Source organism: Osmerus mordax, chromosome 1 (genome assembly GCF_038355195.1).
Source record: "Osmerus mordax isolate fOsmMor3 chromosome 1, fOsmMor3.pri, whole genome shotgun sequence".
Lineage (NCBI taxonomy): Eukaryota > Metazoa > Chordata > Actinopteri > Osmeriformes > Osmeridae > Osmerus > Osmerus mordax.
In genome coordinates, this window is record NC_090050.1 from 25333154 (window position 1) to 25348692 (window position 15539).

The 15539-nt window shown below is 45.0% G+C and overlaps 2 protein-coding genes across 2 annotated transcripts; one reads left to right on the forward strand and one right to left on the reverse strand.

Annotated features, from left to right (window-relative positions):
- The first annotated feature begins 4498 nt into the window (after positions 1 to 4498).
- nudt3b (nudix (nucleoside diphosphate linked moiety X)-type motif 3b) lies at positions 4499 to 12699 on the forward strand. The gene is made up of 5 exons (XM_067252697.1): positions 4499 to 4754; positions 5404 to 5514; positions 8409 to 8453; positions 8939 to 9023; positions 9115 to 12699. Exons 1-5 carry the CDS (start codon positions 4656 to 4658, stop codon positions 9309 to 9311), a joined length of 537 nt encoding a protein of 178 aa, XP_067108798.1. The 5' UTR covers positions 4499 to 4655; the 3' UTR covers positions 9312 to 12699.
- A 422-nt stretch (positions 12700 to 13121) lies between these two features.
- rps10 (ribosomal protein S10) lies at positions 13122 to 15360 on the reverse strand. Its single transcript, XM_067252824.1, has 6 exons — positions 15305 to 15360; positions 14661 to 14810; positions 14110 to 14284; positions 13727 to 13804; positions 13452 to 13507; positions 13122 to 13206 (listed from the first exon to the last, which is right to left on the reverse strand). The coding sequence occupies exons 2-6, from the start codon at positions 14808 to 14810 to the stop codon at positions 13162 to 13164; spliced, it is 504 nt and encodes a 167-aa protein (XP_067108925.1). The 5' UTR covers positions 15305 to 15360; the 3' UTR covers positions 13122 to 13161.
- Positions 15361 to 15539: the final 179 nt, after the last annotated feature.

Sequence of the window (15539 nt, forward strand, 5' to 3'; positions counted from 1 at the left end):
CCTCTGGACGTTCTGTTGCACTTCTTTCGAGCTATTTGAGATTCGACCACCTGCTACATTCCACCAGCTTGGTTACGGCTAAGCCTGTTTTGCTCAAATCTAGAAGCAGAATAACCTGATAATGAAAGAAAAATGCGGTGTAGACATCTATATTTGTATGGAATGTTCAGAGCTGTGATGCTGTTCTTTAGATTAGTTGAATAGTCAGTTTATTTCCAAAAGCCTTCCACAACTCTCCAATGCGTAAATCAGGTTTTCCTCCAAAAGTCCATCACTTGGGGCAGCCAAAGCGTTCAGATTTGCCAAATAAAATGCGTTCGTTTTGTAAGGGGTGGGGAGTGTTTGTGTGTATGTGTGTGTGTGGGGGTTGATGTTTTCAAATATTATGCCTTACAGCTGATTTAAACATGTGCTGTGCAACAAGCAATACCATTGTTCAATTTCAACATAACCAAATTATTCGACTATACCACAACAAATTCACATTCCTAGTTTCATATTTGCTCTCATTTTTCTGTCATCTTTTTCCGGTTTGATTTGGAAAATAGGATTTCATTCTGTGAGAACGAAATGCTGTGCTCTAAAGATTTGAGAAAATGAAAAAAACTAGTTAATACACACTTCCCTCTCATTATTCCCAATCTCCACCATAATGCGGTGCACCAGGGCCGTCACGGGTTTAAAAGACCAACACGTTTTTCTTACCTATGCCCAGCCTATACGGCAAGTGTTAAGGAAGAAGTCTAGTTCCATCTATCAATATAATTAACAACAAAAGGGCTTATAGTGCCTAACAGGCAAGCCACTGAGAGCTTTGACTCCCCAGGCAAGTCGTTCATATTCTACGCGTTCAGATGGATGGTGATGAAAGGGTGAACTAGTTACCCAGGCAGACCGTGAACACAGCTTGAGTATAGCTCTCTCCTTCTCTCTACTGCTCTCTTCTCTCAATATCTTTCTCTGTCTCTTTCTCTATCACTTGCTCAACCTCTTGCTCTCTCCCTCCCCCATTCTCTCACGCTCTCTCTCCGTCTGCCCCTCTCACTTGTTCTCACCTTCTCTCTCTCCTCTAACCCACTGTATCGAAGCAGCAGGTATAGACGCTACTTGGAGCATCCTCCGTAGACACTCGTTGAGCGCTGGACGCTGGCCATCTCCCCTCCCAGCACCTTGAGGGCGCGGAGGGAGGCCTGCAGCGCTGCTCTGGACCACAAGGGCCTATAGGTCACTGAATATTCCGACAGGGTTCGGCTGGCGGAAAGTCAGGCCAAAGTCAAGTCAAGCCAAGGTGTGCTTGGAAGCTCGTTCATCATTAGGTTGCAGTAAACCAGTCATGTACACACAGTCTATACTAGCCATCGCTAACCACACAGGCTAAATGGTATCTATGATTTGTACACATTTAGGATATAGGCTACATTAATTTATGAAACTGATATTTACACCATTTTATGACTCACAGATTCAGCTCACCACCCTAACAGCTATCCTCTGTTTCTGTCGAGCAAGCTCTTTTGATTAATAAGTGAGGGGTAGACTAATTGAATTTTGAGGATGAATGAGAAGAGTTGTCCGGGTCCCTTCCGGCAGAGCTTAAAGCGCTGCAGCTTTTAAGAGGTTTAGGTTCAGGGAGCTTTCCTAACCCGGTTCCTGTGTCCTCTGTGAGGATATCATGTTTGGGGGACTGTAAACACCGTACCCTGCAACCCCTCAGAGGTGGGAAGACTCCACAGATTACACGTTTCAATTAGCCGTGGGGCGGAGAAAATTTAAACCATGCTAATTCTGGTCCCCAATGTAATCCCGGAGAAAAAGTCGAAGCGCAGAGGCACAATCGCCAGCCCCAGCTGTCTACTATTTCATGGATGCATTACAGAAATAATTCACACACGTCCATGGTTTAGGCTTGGAATTTGGGGGGGAACAATGTTTTAGAGGTAGTTTTTCTCGAGACGAATTTCTGAGCCTGTGAGCAATTTCAGCGGTTTGCTCTTTACAATGTAGGCTATACTTTTCTGTACTAGCCTACTTCACACCTAGAGTACATATTGGAAACCTTAAAACACACTCCCACTCACAACATTGACGTGTTACTACAAACTTGAGTGTGGAAAGTCATTGGCTCCACTTATTCTCATCTCCGAACATCATTCAACCTGACAGAGTATGCTAGCTAGGCTAGGCTGTAGCCTAGATAGGCCTCCCTGATATAGCAATTTAAACAAGTAGCCTAAAGCGTTCGGTAACCTATTATAGGCCGCACGCTGTAGAAGTAAGGCAGCTTTCAGAAGATGATAGCCTAGCTACATCTGCTGGTGTGATCTGATCTGTTTCAAAATAATATGTTGATTGATCAATAATTAACAACAAAGTATTGTTGAGACTAATCATTATATCATATCTCAGCTTAGTTTGCATGTTGGTGTGTAGTGAAGCTATCCTTCCCAATGCAAGTGCATATGAATCTAATTTGTGGTTACCTTGCCCAAAACGTAAACACCCTAGCTAATTTGTTCTCCAATAGCTACACTGATCAAAGCGGATCACAACTCCCTTTGACGTTGGCTGTGCTGAATGACAAAATATAGCCTACAAAATCAACAGAAAAACATACAGTCAGAGCCTGTTTATTAGACATTCCCTGATACAGTGCCTTAGAAGAGATGCTCTATGTGACGTTGTGGGAAGTGTGACCAAGAAGAATGACTGAACTCAATCTGGTGGGTTTACGAGGCCGTGCGGTGAGCGGCCTCTACTGGAGAGAAGCGGTACTGTTGCTCCGCTGACGAGCGTGTTGTTTCTCTCCGGAGACCTCCGAAGCAATGAAATGTGTTGCCTTGGTAACTGCAGATGGTCAGAGTTCAGTGCCTCTTCGGTGTTGCATGAGACCGACACACGCGTGTGATGCTGGACGTAAAACATCTTAACGATCATAAGAAAAAAAAGAAACGTAGGCCTATACAAAATGAATGAATTAAAGGACAAACGGTTGTGTAGAGTGAGATTACACAGGCCTTTCAGAAATTGCACTTGCTGTGTGTATGTAGCTACTGTAACAGAGTTGCAGGCCTAGGCTACTTTGTTAAATGAATATAATGCCCAAATAAATGTATTTGGGGTTCATATCCCACAACGTTGGGCTGGGGTCAAAAGTGTGTAACTCACTCACTGTGTGCAAATGACTTATTTTGGTAATTTGGGTTTCGTAATCTCTCTAAACAGCAGAAGTCTGATTGTCTTTAATGACATCGTCAGGGAGAGGATTGAAGATGGGGTCGGAGGAAGAAAGTAGTGGATGGAGGTGGACGCGTCCCCCACGAAGATGGAAACGGGGGAGACTGAAGTCCAGCTGACCAAACCCCACTATTCCTGAACATCGGAACTTCCTGTTCGAAAATACAGCTCCCATAGGGGGTGTTGATGAGGAGGTGTGTAAGTGTAAATGAACAGAGGTGCAGTAGTGTAATCTAGTCTCAAGTAGTGGGCATACAGTTCATTTAATAACTTAGCTCCCCTCCTCCCTGTGCCAATGTCTGTGTTATAACAGACTGGCTGGTGATGGAACCAGACTTATAGTAGACCTACCGTTCTCAGTGACTATAGGCTACAACAAAAATAGGCCTACTTTATTTTCTTGTATTTGGTGTGTAGCCTAGCTTAGTTTGTGTGTTTTCTTTTTACCGTGCCTTGTAGCTGTCATTTGATTATGTGCAGTGTACGTGCTTGATAAATACAAACCGTTCCTTGACTATGACCACAGAATAATAGCCTACTGAGAACAATGCACTTCCTAGTGTTCTGCTGTACTTTCAATATGCAGTAGCCTATTTGTATGTCGCTTTGGAGAAAAGCATCTGCTCGATAAATCTAATGTAAATGTAAAAACATAAATATAGTGCTCAACTGAAAAAAAGACCAGTAGCCTAGGCATTTTAATGGACGTTCAACATAGCCTATATTTAATTTAAATAGCAACAATTCATGCATTTTTATAGGGAGGAGTTAGTTAAATGTTTTCTTCTAGAGGTTTTTATCAATTCATTTGTGTTACTCCCACGCTTGAGGCCACTTGTCTTACTATAGTCTATGATAAATGGCAATTTTGTGTTGTGGATGATGAATGGTGAAAGTAAACAAGGAAAAATCAATCACTTGATTTTTTATTTTTATTTAACATGCATTTTCATCACCTTTTTTTAGCAGTTAATTATTGTTACTTTCCCCTTCATACCAATTTATTGCGAGGGATAGTCAAAATGACTTGTAGGCTACAGTACAATTATTGTTGTGATTTTGTATGAAATTATAACACATTAGCCTGAAGTCTACTTTTGTACTGGCCGGCGGCGGGGCCTACTGTGTTTTTTTTGTGTTTTTTTTTTTTTTTAAACATCCGATGGCTCAATTCCTCAAAGCGAGATAAGGTAAATTCTAAAGGTTCACTGCCTATGAACGGCTACGTTACGGTTTTGGAGTAGCGGTAATTTGTAATGGCGACCGTGCCGGAGATGTGCCTAGGTTTGGGAAAATGAAGCGAAGAAGAAGTTATTTCTATTAAGAAAACACCGGGGTTCCCCAAAGGAGGAATTAACGTCGAAAACAACGGCTTTCTTAGGGTTTAAGTTATAGCTACTTTTGAACCTTTGTACCCCGAAATGATGAAGCTCAAGTCAAACCAAACCCGGACATACGACGGGGATGGCTACAAGAAACGGGCCGCCTGTCTCTGCTTCAGGAGCGAGAGTGAAGAGGAGGTAAGCCCGAGGATGAGAGGGTGTAGTGTGGGCCTCACTAGCCTATACTTTGTATTACTGGATGCTAGGTAGAACATAACGTTTGCTTGATACATGTTTAGTTTGAAATACTTATTTTTGCTGGCATTACATAGTGTTATCATATGGACAAACAAGTTGCCAGTTTTACTTCAACGTAAGCAAGTGTTTGTTTTGTGTAGCCAGCTAGCCTGCCAGTTGTCTACGTACGCTAGTGATTATTAGGGAGCTAGCTTAATAGCTGTAAACTGGCTTTCAGAAAGGGTAGTTAGCTAACCTGCTTAGTGGGACAGTTTACGACTACATTGATGGAGTTTTTAGTGGCAACTGGTCACAAGTTAGCTAGCCAGCTAGCTAACGAGGAGTCTATATGCTATTAGTAGTGTCCAGCTAGCAGAATAGCTAACTAGCTAATAACATAGGCATCATCTGATAATGACAGCCAATCTCTGACATGCTATTATGATAGTGCTGAGAAGGTTGCCAAGTCTCTTGTTGTCATCCCATTATCTGCCAATGTCCCCTTGTTGTTTTTACTACCATTAGCTAGCAACTTTTGTTTGTTAAAATAACTGAATTGGGAAAGAGGTCTGGTGTGATACATGATCAACTCTTGACTCCTCCTGTTCAGGTGCTGCTGGTGAGTAGTAGCCGGCATCCAGATAAGTGGATTGTCCCCGGTGGGGGAATGGAGCCAGAGGAAGAGCCCAATGTTGCTGCAGCGCGGGAAGTTTGTGAAGAGGTCGGTTGTGTCTCTGTGTGTTTGGAGCTGGGAATGTGTTAGTCTACATTACTGGGTTGCCTGAAAGCTCGATCACTATGAATATGCTGGGGTTGCTCTCTCTTGGTGTCGTGTAGAAAACGAGACTACAAGCATCCAGGGATGACCTCACCCAGAGCTGCCTGAAAGGCCAACATGAATAGCAGTATTCCACATGGATGAAACATCCACTTTAAACTCCCCATTCCTGCAACCCCTGCCCAGTTTGGCACAGCAGTCATCCTGTTTACACAGAATGAGAAAGCAGTGCGCCATCTAAGCAACCAGTGAATCCAAGCATCATGTTACACAAGAGTGTTAAAGTGCCAATCGGCGTCACTCTGCCCTTTACATGATGCTGTGGCTGCCCTCCAGAAGTATCCTCCATTACTACCACTCCAGAGGAACTACCCTGCAGTATTACACCTCCCACGACTTGGATAATTGTTGTTTGCTGTTTAACACCACACACCCTGTTGGGAACTACAGCCTAGTAGTTTGTAGGCTGTATTTAAGTTGGTGGACAAACATACTTTTAAAGTTACTTAAACATGGTGCAGATCACTGGCTTAAACCTTAGCCTCAATCACAATGCGAATCAGGGATAGGACAGATGTTGGACATAATAAAAAAGAGAACCTTTTAAAAAAACTCAGCGACAACCCAAATAGTTTAAAGCTTCGGTTGGCTTGCCTCTCCCCCTGGCACTTCCTAATTTAAAGTTCAGGTACTACAGAAGACGACAGAGGATGTTTCACATGAAGCCTGGTTAGCGCGCTGGCAGAAGCCCCGAGGACAGCGCGCCCGGGGGTGTTGAAGGGTACGAGAGAGAACGTCCAGGACAGCCAGGGCGTTGAATTACATCCCCCCCTGACAGATCGGCTGCCTTTAGAGCGGGGTCGCTGTGTAAAGATTATACACTTTGTGTGATCCATCACATTGTGTGCTGATATCATCTCTTATTTTGGTTGGTGTGATCAGTAGGAAGGGCATCTGCCCTTCCTGGCTTGCATGTATATTTTCCGCTGGGAGAGGGCTGGTGGAGGAGGAGTGTCTCAGTGGGCTTGAAGGCCTACGAAGCCTGTTTAGGTCCCGAGAAATCTAAGTGTCTGACTGCCCAGTCAGTTGGGTCTGTGATGGAGAGTTCCCTGCCCAACATGGGCCCAGTGCGGGCTGTAAGCCTCTTACTGCATGGGGTTGTAGCAGGTCATAATCCCTGCCGGCTGATTCTGATGGTCATATGAGAAAGGGGGAGAGAGAGGGGTGGGGGGAGAGAGAGAAGTGCTTATGCTCGTTGGTGCAGACTCATGCCAGCGATGACAGAAACACAAGGTCAAAGTTCACTACAGGCTCATGCCGTTGGGTGTCCACACCCCTCCCCCAGCGAGGGCTGTGTTGTCTGGGGTTAGGAGGACTGGAGGACGCTGCGTCCACCAGGCCGACAGAGAAGCAGGAGAGAGCAACACCCACCAGCTATGAATTGGCGTATTGTATCAGCTGAGTTTGGATCTTTAGAAAGAGAACGTAAAGGCGGGGGCTGTGTCAGTGTAGTGTGTTAGCATTAGCAGCACCTGGGCTGTGTCAGTGTAGTGTGTTAGCATTAGCAGCACCTGGGCTGTGTCAGTGTAGTGTTTTAGCATTAGCAGCACCTTGGCTGTGTCAGTGTAGTGTGTTAGCATTAGCAGCACCTGGGCTGTGTCGGTGTAGTGTGTTAGCATCAGCAACACCTGGGCTGTATCGGTGTAGTGTGTTAGCATTAGCAGCGCCTGGGGTGTGTTGGTGTTGTGTGTTAGCATTAGCAGCGCCTGGGTTGTGTCGGTGTAGTGTGTTAGCATTAGCAACGCCTGGGCTGTGTCGGTGTAGTGTGTTAGCATTAGAAGAGCCTGGGCTGGTTCTGAGGCTGAGGTTGGGGTCTGAGGCTGGGAGGTTGGTTCTGTGGTTGGGGGCTGAGGTTGGGGGGTGGTTAGGAGGCTGGGTCTGTGTCTATGGAGGAGGTATTAATAGATGAAACCTGAAGCAGGCTGTTTCAGTCTAAACCTGGCCTGCAAAACATCTCACATTCCCAGGAGGAGAGCTACGCCCTGATCCATACTAGACCCCTCGACACTCCCATTGACTGACTTGTAAACGCTAGCAGGATGAGTAATAAACTGATGTTATCAGCAGATTCCAGGGCTGTTCAGTTTGAAAGCAGATTGGAGCATGGCTCATAACAGGCTTTCTAGAAATACACATACTGAATCATTTGTACAGTGTGACCACATTTCAAGGATATTCTTAGGGCTTTTGATTGTACAGTAAGTTCAGTCAAGACTCTCACGTGATTGATTTCACCATTTATTCATATTACATGGAAAAATAGGTTTAACATTGGCGGAATAGATGGGGAAGCGCTCCCTGCCTTCACTGCAGCATGCATGACGCGAGGCAGGGAGCAACGAGTTAAATCCCCCTCGGGGAGTACAGACAGACAACATTGGGGAGAAGGGGATGGTGGTGGGTGGCAGCAGCGCAGAACACAAAGGTAATCGAGGACGCGTGTGCGTGCATGTGACAGCTTTATAGCGCCGCCTATCGGGCTAAGCCTATGGGCTAAGAACACGGCGATGGGTGCTATGACGCGTGCTGCCCGAGTGCCATGCCTGAACTAGCTTCGCTGATTTCTGAAAACTCAATACTTGTCTTCAGCCAGGGACTCTGTCAATGTAACCTGTCAGATCTAGATTAACTGAGATGTCAAAGATGCAGGAGATGATTGTCATTTTTTCCATCTTATATTATGCCTTTTACCTAAAGTACTTGTTTACTTGGCAACAAACCTGATTGTGTTGATTTGTGAGGCGTGTCCTTAGCTGTCTGGTTTGTGAACGTTACAGGCAGGTGTGAAGGGGACTCTGGGACGCCTGGTGGGGATATTTGAGGTGAGTAATCTAGTCCTTTTGGATCTACATTTCTCATGCAGAATATCACAATCCATCTACTACTACATTAACACCACACACACATTAAAGCTGCAGTAGGTAACTTTATTAAATCAATTAACATAGAAGAAACAGCTTCCCCAATTCCTGTTTGAACTACCATAACTTCCTGCAGCTAAAGCAGGAGTTTCACAAAACAAGCCAAGGAGGAAGGCCTGCCTTTTAAAAGGTGATTGGCTGGAACAGGATTGCTGGAACATAATTGTCTGGGAAGTAGTGGGCCATTAAAAATTGGAAATTTACATTCATCTAGCACTGAGCTGTCTGTGTTGTTAAACAACACTTAGAGGGCCTCATTAGCTTACACAACACATTCACAGGGGACAAAACCTTTCTTTTTAATTACCAAACTAATCTTACGGTAAGTGACGAGCAGTGTTTTGGAGTCTTTCCAAGCGAGTGAGTGAACCCCTTCTACCCCACAGAACCGGGAGAGGAAACACAGAACGTTTGTGTACGTGCTGGTGGTGACAGAGGTCCTGGAAGACTGGGAGGACTCGGTCAACATCGGTGAGTATCTAGAGGTCACCATGACCCCTCGACCCCTCCAGCCTCGTCCCCGTCACACTGTTCCTCAACCCTGTCTCCTTCCTCTCAACAGGGAGGAAAAGGGAATGGTTTAAAATAGACGATGCCATCCAGGTGCTGCGGTGTCACAAGCCTGTGCAGGCCACCTACTTTGATGCTCTTCAGCAGGGCTGTCTGACCAGCAACGGGACACCCCTGGTCACCTCCATAGGAGGAGATCTGTCCCCCACCTATAACATCAATCAAAGCTCTGTGTCGGGTATCAGATAACTACAACATCACGCCCTGGAGCCCCACGCCCTGGAGCCCCCCTCCCTCCTCTCTCTCGCTCCTACCTGTATGGTTTTCTGTTTCTTCTTCGTTGTCTCCATGGTAACATGGTTTGCCTTGCCAACTCCTTTGTGCCAGAATTGTGGCACAGACTTGATGACAAGTGTTGGGTGAAGATTCTGAAACACTTTGTAAATGTACATGTAACCTTTCAACCCCCATCCCCTGTTCTTTTTCTTTCTTTTTATTGACAACTGCATGAATTGTTCCTCACTTCCTCTTTCTCCCTCTCCTCCACTCTTCTCTTCCTCCTATTCTCCCTCTTTTAACACGCCCTTAGCGTGGTGGTTATTGAATGCAAGAACTACTTTTTACTGTTGTAATGTAAAAGTGTATACTTAGTGCTTAAGCTGAAGGCTTTCAGTGGTCTTTTTAATGTCTCATCTTTTTGGTTCTTTTCTGTGAATGAATGTTGCCCATGAGTGTATTTTTTCCCTGTTGTACGGATAGGATATGTTCTTTGTGTCTGAATGGACAGACTTGTTGGAAGTGACTTCTTTTGCATGAGCACTGTTTATGGTTTTGGTCTCACACATTCTGGCGACCTGATTCTGATTGTGAAACAGACAGTCTTTTGTGCTAAGGTCTTTGAAATCCTATTCATTTTGTTCCTCATTGTGGTTTTTGATGTCAAGATCTCATTCTTTATCTGAAGAAAAGGGGCGTCACAATATTTCAAGTGTCAAGTCGACACTCCCTAAGTCTTCTTTGATTTAGCCAATCACTGAATCAAAAAAAAAAAAAGAATGTTCCCTATATAACTATAAAATGTGAGAATAGACCGGATAATCTCTCCTCAGAGAACCAGTTTTTCATACTTCAAAATGTTCCCCTCTTATTTGGTCCTTTAGTGGGTTCTAACTTTGGGATTCAGGGGTGTGGATGACGAAGTTGTCCTTCATGTCTTAAGATCTGAGCGTTCCTGAGGAGAACAGCGAAGACTGTCAGGACACCAAGCACATATCACCTTGCAGCAGATCAGACCTTCTCTGCTCCTCCGTCTGGTTTCAGTTGAATAGTGGTTGTTTACATTGCGTTCATAACAGGTAGGCCCTAGACAGGTATTTTAAGGTGAGTTTTTAGAGGGCACTTTTCAGTAAGGTGAAGTTGTTTTATTTTCTAAACCTTCATTCTTTAGTATTTAATCTGCATCCCCAAAAACACTAAAAAACACCTGATTGACATTGAGAAAGTATTGGAATATAAAAGGATGTCTTTGGCAAGATGCAGAACAAACAAGCCTTGTACAGTTTGAGACCTCGTTTTTAACCGTGTAAAATGCTTTTGGATACTAGTTTTTTTTCTTCTCTTTGACGTCTGGCAGAAGTGTCTTTAGTCCCGCTGTGTTCTGCCTTGATATCTGGCATGGAGCGCTCGGCTCAATACTGTGAAACTGGAGGCGCTGTAGATGGCATGTACAACGTTTGTCTTGTAAATTGTTTATTTCTGTAAAGATCAAAGGTGAGAGAATGCAAATGACAAAACTCTTTTCCTGCCACGTGTAGATGAGCAGTTCCCAGCTGTGGTCTGGGGCGGGAGGCCTAGTCACACGGGGTGAAGACAGGGCCTTGACCTTGGTAAATAACTTCACTGGGGTAACAGACTGGACATCTGAGGCTTGTGTTGCAGACTGTATGATGTTAGGGGCCTGTTCAACATTCACCACCAAAACCCTCTTCCAAATCCCTTGCCCAAATTAGCCTGCCAAGCTAGAAATGGTTATTGCAGACACAAAATGTAGATTTTATCCTCGAGGCTTCCTGCTACAGAACCATAACTACCAAACTGCAGTCAGGTCATGTCAGACCACGGAGCTGTTATTTCAGCCTGGCCTCTTGTCAGCAGGCCCCCACATCAGAGGTGTTAACCAGGCCCTCCCCTGTCACCTCTCCTGCCCATATCTCTACTCGCTATGGCTTTCCAGATAAACAACCCCTACTAGCCTAGTTTCTAATAATTTATTTTGACCTGTGTTTCACCTACTTTCATTGCCCATCTGTTCCTGAGTTGATGGAGTCACGGTAGAATCAAGCCCTGCTGTGACCATGGCTGCAGACTACAAGCCCTGCCGTAACCACGGCTGCAGACTACAAGCCCTGCCGTAACCACGGCTGCAGACTACAAGCCCTGCCGTAACCACGGCTGCAGACTACAAGCCCTGCCGTAACCACGGCTGCAGACTTTGAACGTGCTTTTACTGCTTTTTATTGGTCTCGTTAGGTGTGGAGGTCGAAGTCTTAGTTTGCGTTTCCTGGCGCCAATGTCTAGCGGAGATTTCATATTAGCCCCTTTCTGGGCCAGTATGTGTCAGATGTGTGAAGGCCGGCCAGCAGCCCTGAAGACAGCCGTGTGGGATGGTCCAGAGGAGTCTCAGTCTGTACCAGGCTGGGGAGCCGGACGGCAGACACACTGTCCAAACGAATGTGACATAACTCACGAGAAACAGCCGATGTCTGAACAACCATCACCACTTCCTCCCCCAGACCTGTCGTTTCCTTGTTTGTACTTTGTGTATCTCTATTTGTGTTATTGACATGATGTCTTGTACTCTGGAAGGTCAGAGGCCGTCTCTTAAAAAGCTTTTGGCTTCAGTCTGAGACGGTCAGATGTGTCTCACCCCTGTGACCTTCTACATGCCATGCAGGCAAGGCCTCTCCACAAAACGGGCTCTGGAAAATGAAGTAAACATTGAAGTTTTAATGACTGTTTAAAAGGTCTACTGGGGGAACCATTTAGAAACACCTTTTGCGATTTTGTCTGACAGGATAGAACCAGCCAAGATATAGTTTCAGACCCAAGACATCCTCCAGTAAGAAAGGGACTATATTAAGGATTGACAAGCTGAGGTAGTCCTAAACAGCTGTTAAGTGATGATGGCAATAACTTTGGTTGCAGTATTGAACACATGACCAGCAAAGAATGTTTGGCACCATCTAGTGGTCATTAAATGTATGAGGCATCAAACCACATCACTAAACCCAAATGAACAAATGTTGCAATTTGTAGCATTTCAAGCCGTTAAAGGCCTCTGTCAAATATTGACAGAATTTTCTTTAAAATGCTTTCCGTCAGATTGTGCTACAACTTTTGTAATTGTGCCTGATGTGGGAGAAACAATTTTTGGGCAAATTACGTTTCAAAGAGAATGATCTGGTGTGGAGCCTAGCTTAACCTGGGAGCTCATGTGATGTCATCGTGTTCTCCAGGGTGTTTGTGTGGCTGACGATTTCTTTTCCTTTTTGTCATTTGGGACTGTGGAATAATCCAGTGTGAGAAGACAGAAGATTGTAATATAAATGTGCCAACAAGTAAACACCAGTATTTCACATTATGGGTCTGTTGTCTTTTTATTTTCACCTCCACCTAGTGAGTTTCTCCATCAGTATTATACTTACATATTTAATCTTTGCTAATTTCTCCTTGTACGCTCTGTAGCAGAGTACAGGACAACCAGCCTGCTCCTGGCTGATCTGACACCATATGCTCAATATACCGTATTTGTATTATATGAATATCAAATTATAAATATGCACTTGATCGGGCACTGTGCAGGTCTTGGTGGCTTGCTACAAAAGTCACACCCCTCAGTAAAAACATTTAATTGGTTACGGCTTTGCAGCCACGCAATAAAGCCATACATCTACTTCCACTGCTACCGATTCCTACATGTTCCGGGTCATTACAGAAGCACGCATCAGAGAGGCACGTAGAGACTGCAGAAGGGTACGATCAAAGATGAGCGACAAGAAGTTGTGTTTTGTCTTTATTGTACAGAAATCGATCCAGAGTTTTACTGTGGAGGCTGCTGTCCCCGGCCACGCCCAAAACCGCCCCTCTGTGGAGAGAAACAGGACGTCAACCCCCTCCTGTCACACGTCTACACACCTGCTCACAATACTGGAAATAACAGGATTTTTAACTATTGAGACCTGTGAAACGGTCTTGGAAAACAAGCCTGTTCACTACCATGTTGATAAAGTCCAAGCCTGACCCATGTTGATAAAGCCCTGGGAATGTGTGTCATATCTCCAGTGGTCCTAAGAGAAACCCTGCCTGTCCAGAGACACCCGGGATACTTACAAACTGGAACTCTGTCGCAGCTCCTGCGCCTGCCTCAGCCTTCTTATCGGCACCAGCTGAAGAGAGAAACCATCTTAATTACAACACTTCAAATCAGAGACTTAAACACTGTACACTTCAATCTAGGTCCGTTACATCCAGATGTACAGGTACAACTGAAGTTAAAAACACAATTGCATAGTCCCTGCACAGTTGAAACCAGGACTAATATTAGATGTCTAAATAAACCCCAGTGGCGTGTGTAGCAGTCTGCTGGTATCAGAGGAGGTACTTACGGGGGGCAGCGGTCCTCCTGTAGGTGTCTCTGTCTGCCTCACCACGGTTCAGACGAGCTGGTCTCTCTCCCTCCATACCTTGACACACAGGAAGAGCAGGACAAACCATCAGCTCATCCAGACAGGAAGTTACACACAGGAAGAGGAGCAGGAACAACCTATCTGATCACAGCATCCATACACACGACACACACAGGAAGTCACACACACCTAGGTTCCATCTGACACCTAACCAATCCAAACCACCAATACCAGTTCTTGAGACAACAAATAAATGACCCGTCTCCAGTACCTCAGTGATTTACGAGGACGACAGATTAAGTAAGAGCGCTACTCCTCCTCCCCCCTCTGGCTGAGCCCTGAGCCTCAGGTGGGAGACCTACCCTTGGGTCTGGGTCTGGCGGTCTCTGGCCTGGTCTGGCGGCGGAGGGTGGCAGGGACGATCTCAGGAGGAAGATGGAGGAAGTCTCTCAGGTACTGGATCCCTTCATTGGTGAGGTACCAGTAAAAATGGCGCCAGGCAAATTGCTCCTTGACATACCCACACGACTTCAAAGACTGTAGAGGCAAACATGCACAGAACACATGCTTTTTTTTTCACCCACACAAAACCAATAACACAGCAACACAGCATGAGCAGATCTCAATTCAATTGCAAAACTTCCAACACATAGTGACATCAACTGACAAGGCCCTAAACCGCTATTACTACAGTAATCAGGTAGTAGTAAATGCAACGCAGACGAATCCCCATCAGGGGCAACTCAATAGACGCTGTTCAAACAACATCCTTTACAAACGCTAACTGTGCTCATCCACTGACAGTGCTTAGTCGACCCAACATCTGCCTAATTCACTGCCAGAACAGTATCTTGGATATGAAATATACTTAGTTCCGACAGATGCTTAGTCGCTACCGTTTCCCTCCTCTCACCTGCATCGCTTTCATCACGTGCAGGTTGGGCACGTTCTTGTCGGCAAGCTCGGGGTGTTTGGGCAGATGAACATCTTTCTTTGCCACCATGACACCCTCTTTGAAGAGGAGCTCATAGATGGCAATACGGTTTTTCTTGGGCATCAGCATCTGAAGAGATAAAGTATGTTTAAGCGGGAGTGAACAACGACCATTAACAACCTTCTGCGAGCGACGTTTGCTAGCTACAGCTAGCTTAGCTGCATTGAACATAGGCTATATGCTTAGTTAGCATATTATTGCTTACTGTAGATATATTAGTAACCCACTGACCAAATGCAATCCACTTTGTAACAACTTAATTGAAATTATCATATCAATTGATACCACAATTCGTTAAGACTTTACATTGTATTAGACGCTTTGTCGTGAGTTGCCGCTACCAGCTAAGACCAACCGAACTAGCTCGGCAGTCATTCGAGGACATCAGCGCTTGAGCCTGGGTCCATCATTGCGGATCTGGATAAATTGGCGTCTCTTTCTACATCAATATATCAACGAATTGATGATTAACAGTACCATTATACAAAAAAGTAACGTAGACGTTTAAAAACGAATACGATGTCGAAGATTTATATAGATTGATTCGCCGGTTATTTCCTTACCTTTCCACTTGGTAAGTGACCGGAGCCGGAAGGAAAGACCTTCGGTTGCTGAAGAAGATTTAAGGGAGAACGTTGGACTCAGTCGCTTTACCGCCATCTCCTGGTCTGGCGGGGATAGGGGGAAACGTGTAACAATCGAAATTCACAATCGAATTAAAATAAAATTGCTAACATTTTCTCTTATAATTTACAAAATACACATGCACATTTTGCGTGAGTAGTTCTCTTGGGATCA

Excerpts from the sequence above, each read along its gene's own strand:
- nudt3b (XM_067252697.1), top strand. The coding sequence starts at position 4,656 with ATGATGAAGCTCAAGTCAAACCAAACCCGGACATACGACGGGGATGGC. Across the intron at positions 4,755-5,403 it reads GGAGCGAGAGTGAAGAGGAG|GTGCTGCTGGTGAGTAGTAG; the intron begins GTAAGCCCGAGG and ends CCTCCTGTTCAG. Across the intron at positions 9,024-9,114 it reads GGAGGACTCGGTCAACATCG|GGAGGAAAAGGGAATGGTTT; the intron begins GTGAGTATCTAG and ends TCCTCTCAACAG.
- rps10 (XM_067252824.1), bottom strand. The coding sequence starts at position 14,810 with ATGCTGATGCCCAAGAAAAACCGTATTGCCATCTATGAGCTCCTCTTC. Across the intron at positions 14,285-14,660 it reads ACGTGATGAAAGCGATGCAG|TCTTTGAAGTCGTGTGGGTA; the intron begins GTGAGAGGAGGG and ends TTGCCTCTACAG. Across the intron at positions 13,805-14,109 it reads CGCCAGACCCAGACCCAAGG|GTATGGAGGGAGAGAGACCA; the intron begins GTAGGTCTCCCA and ends CTGTGTGTCAAG.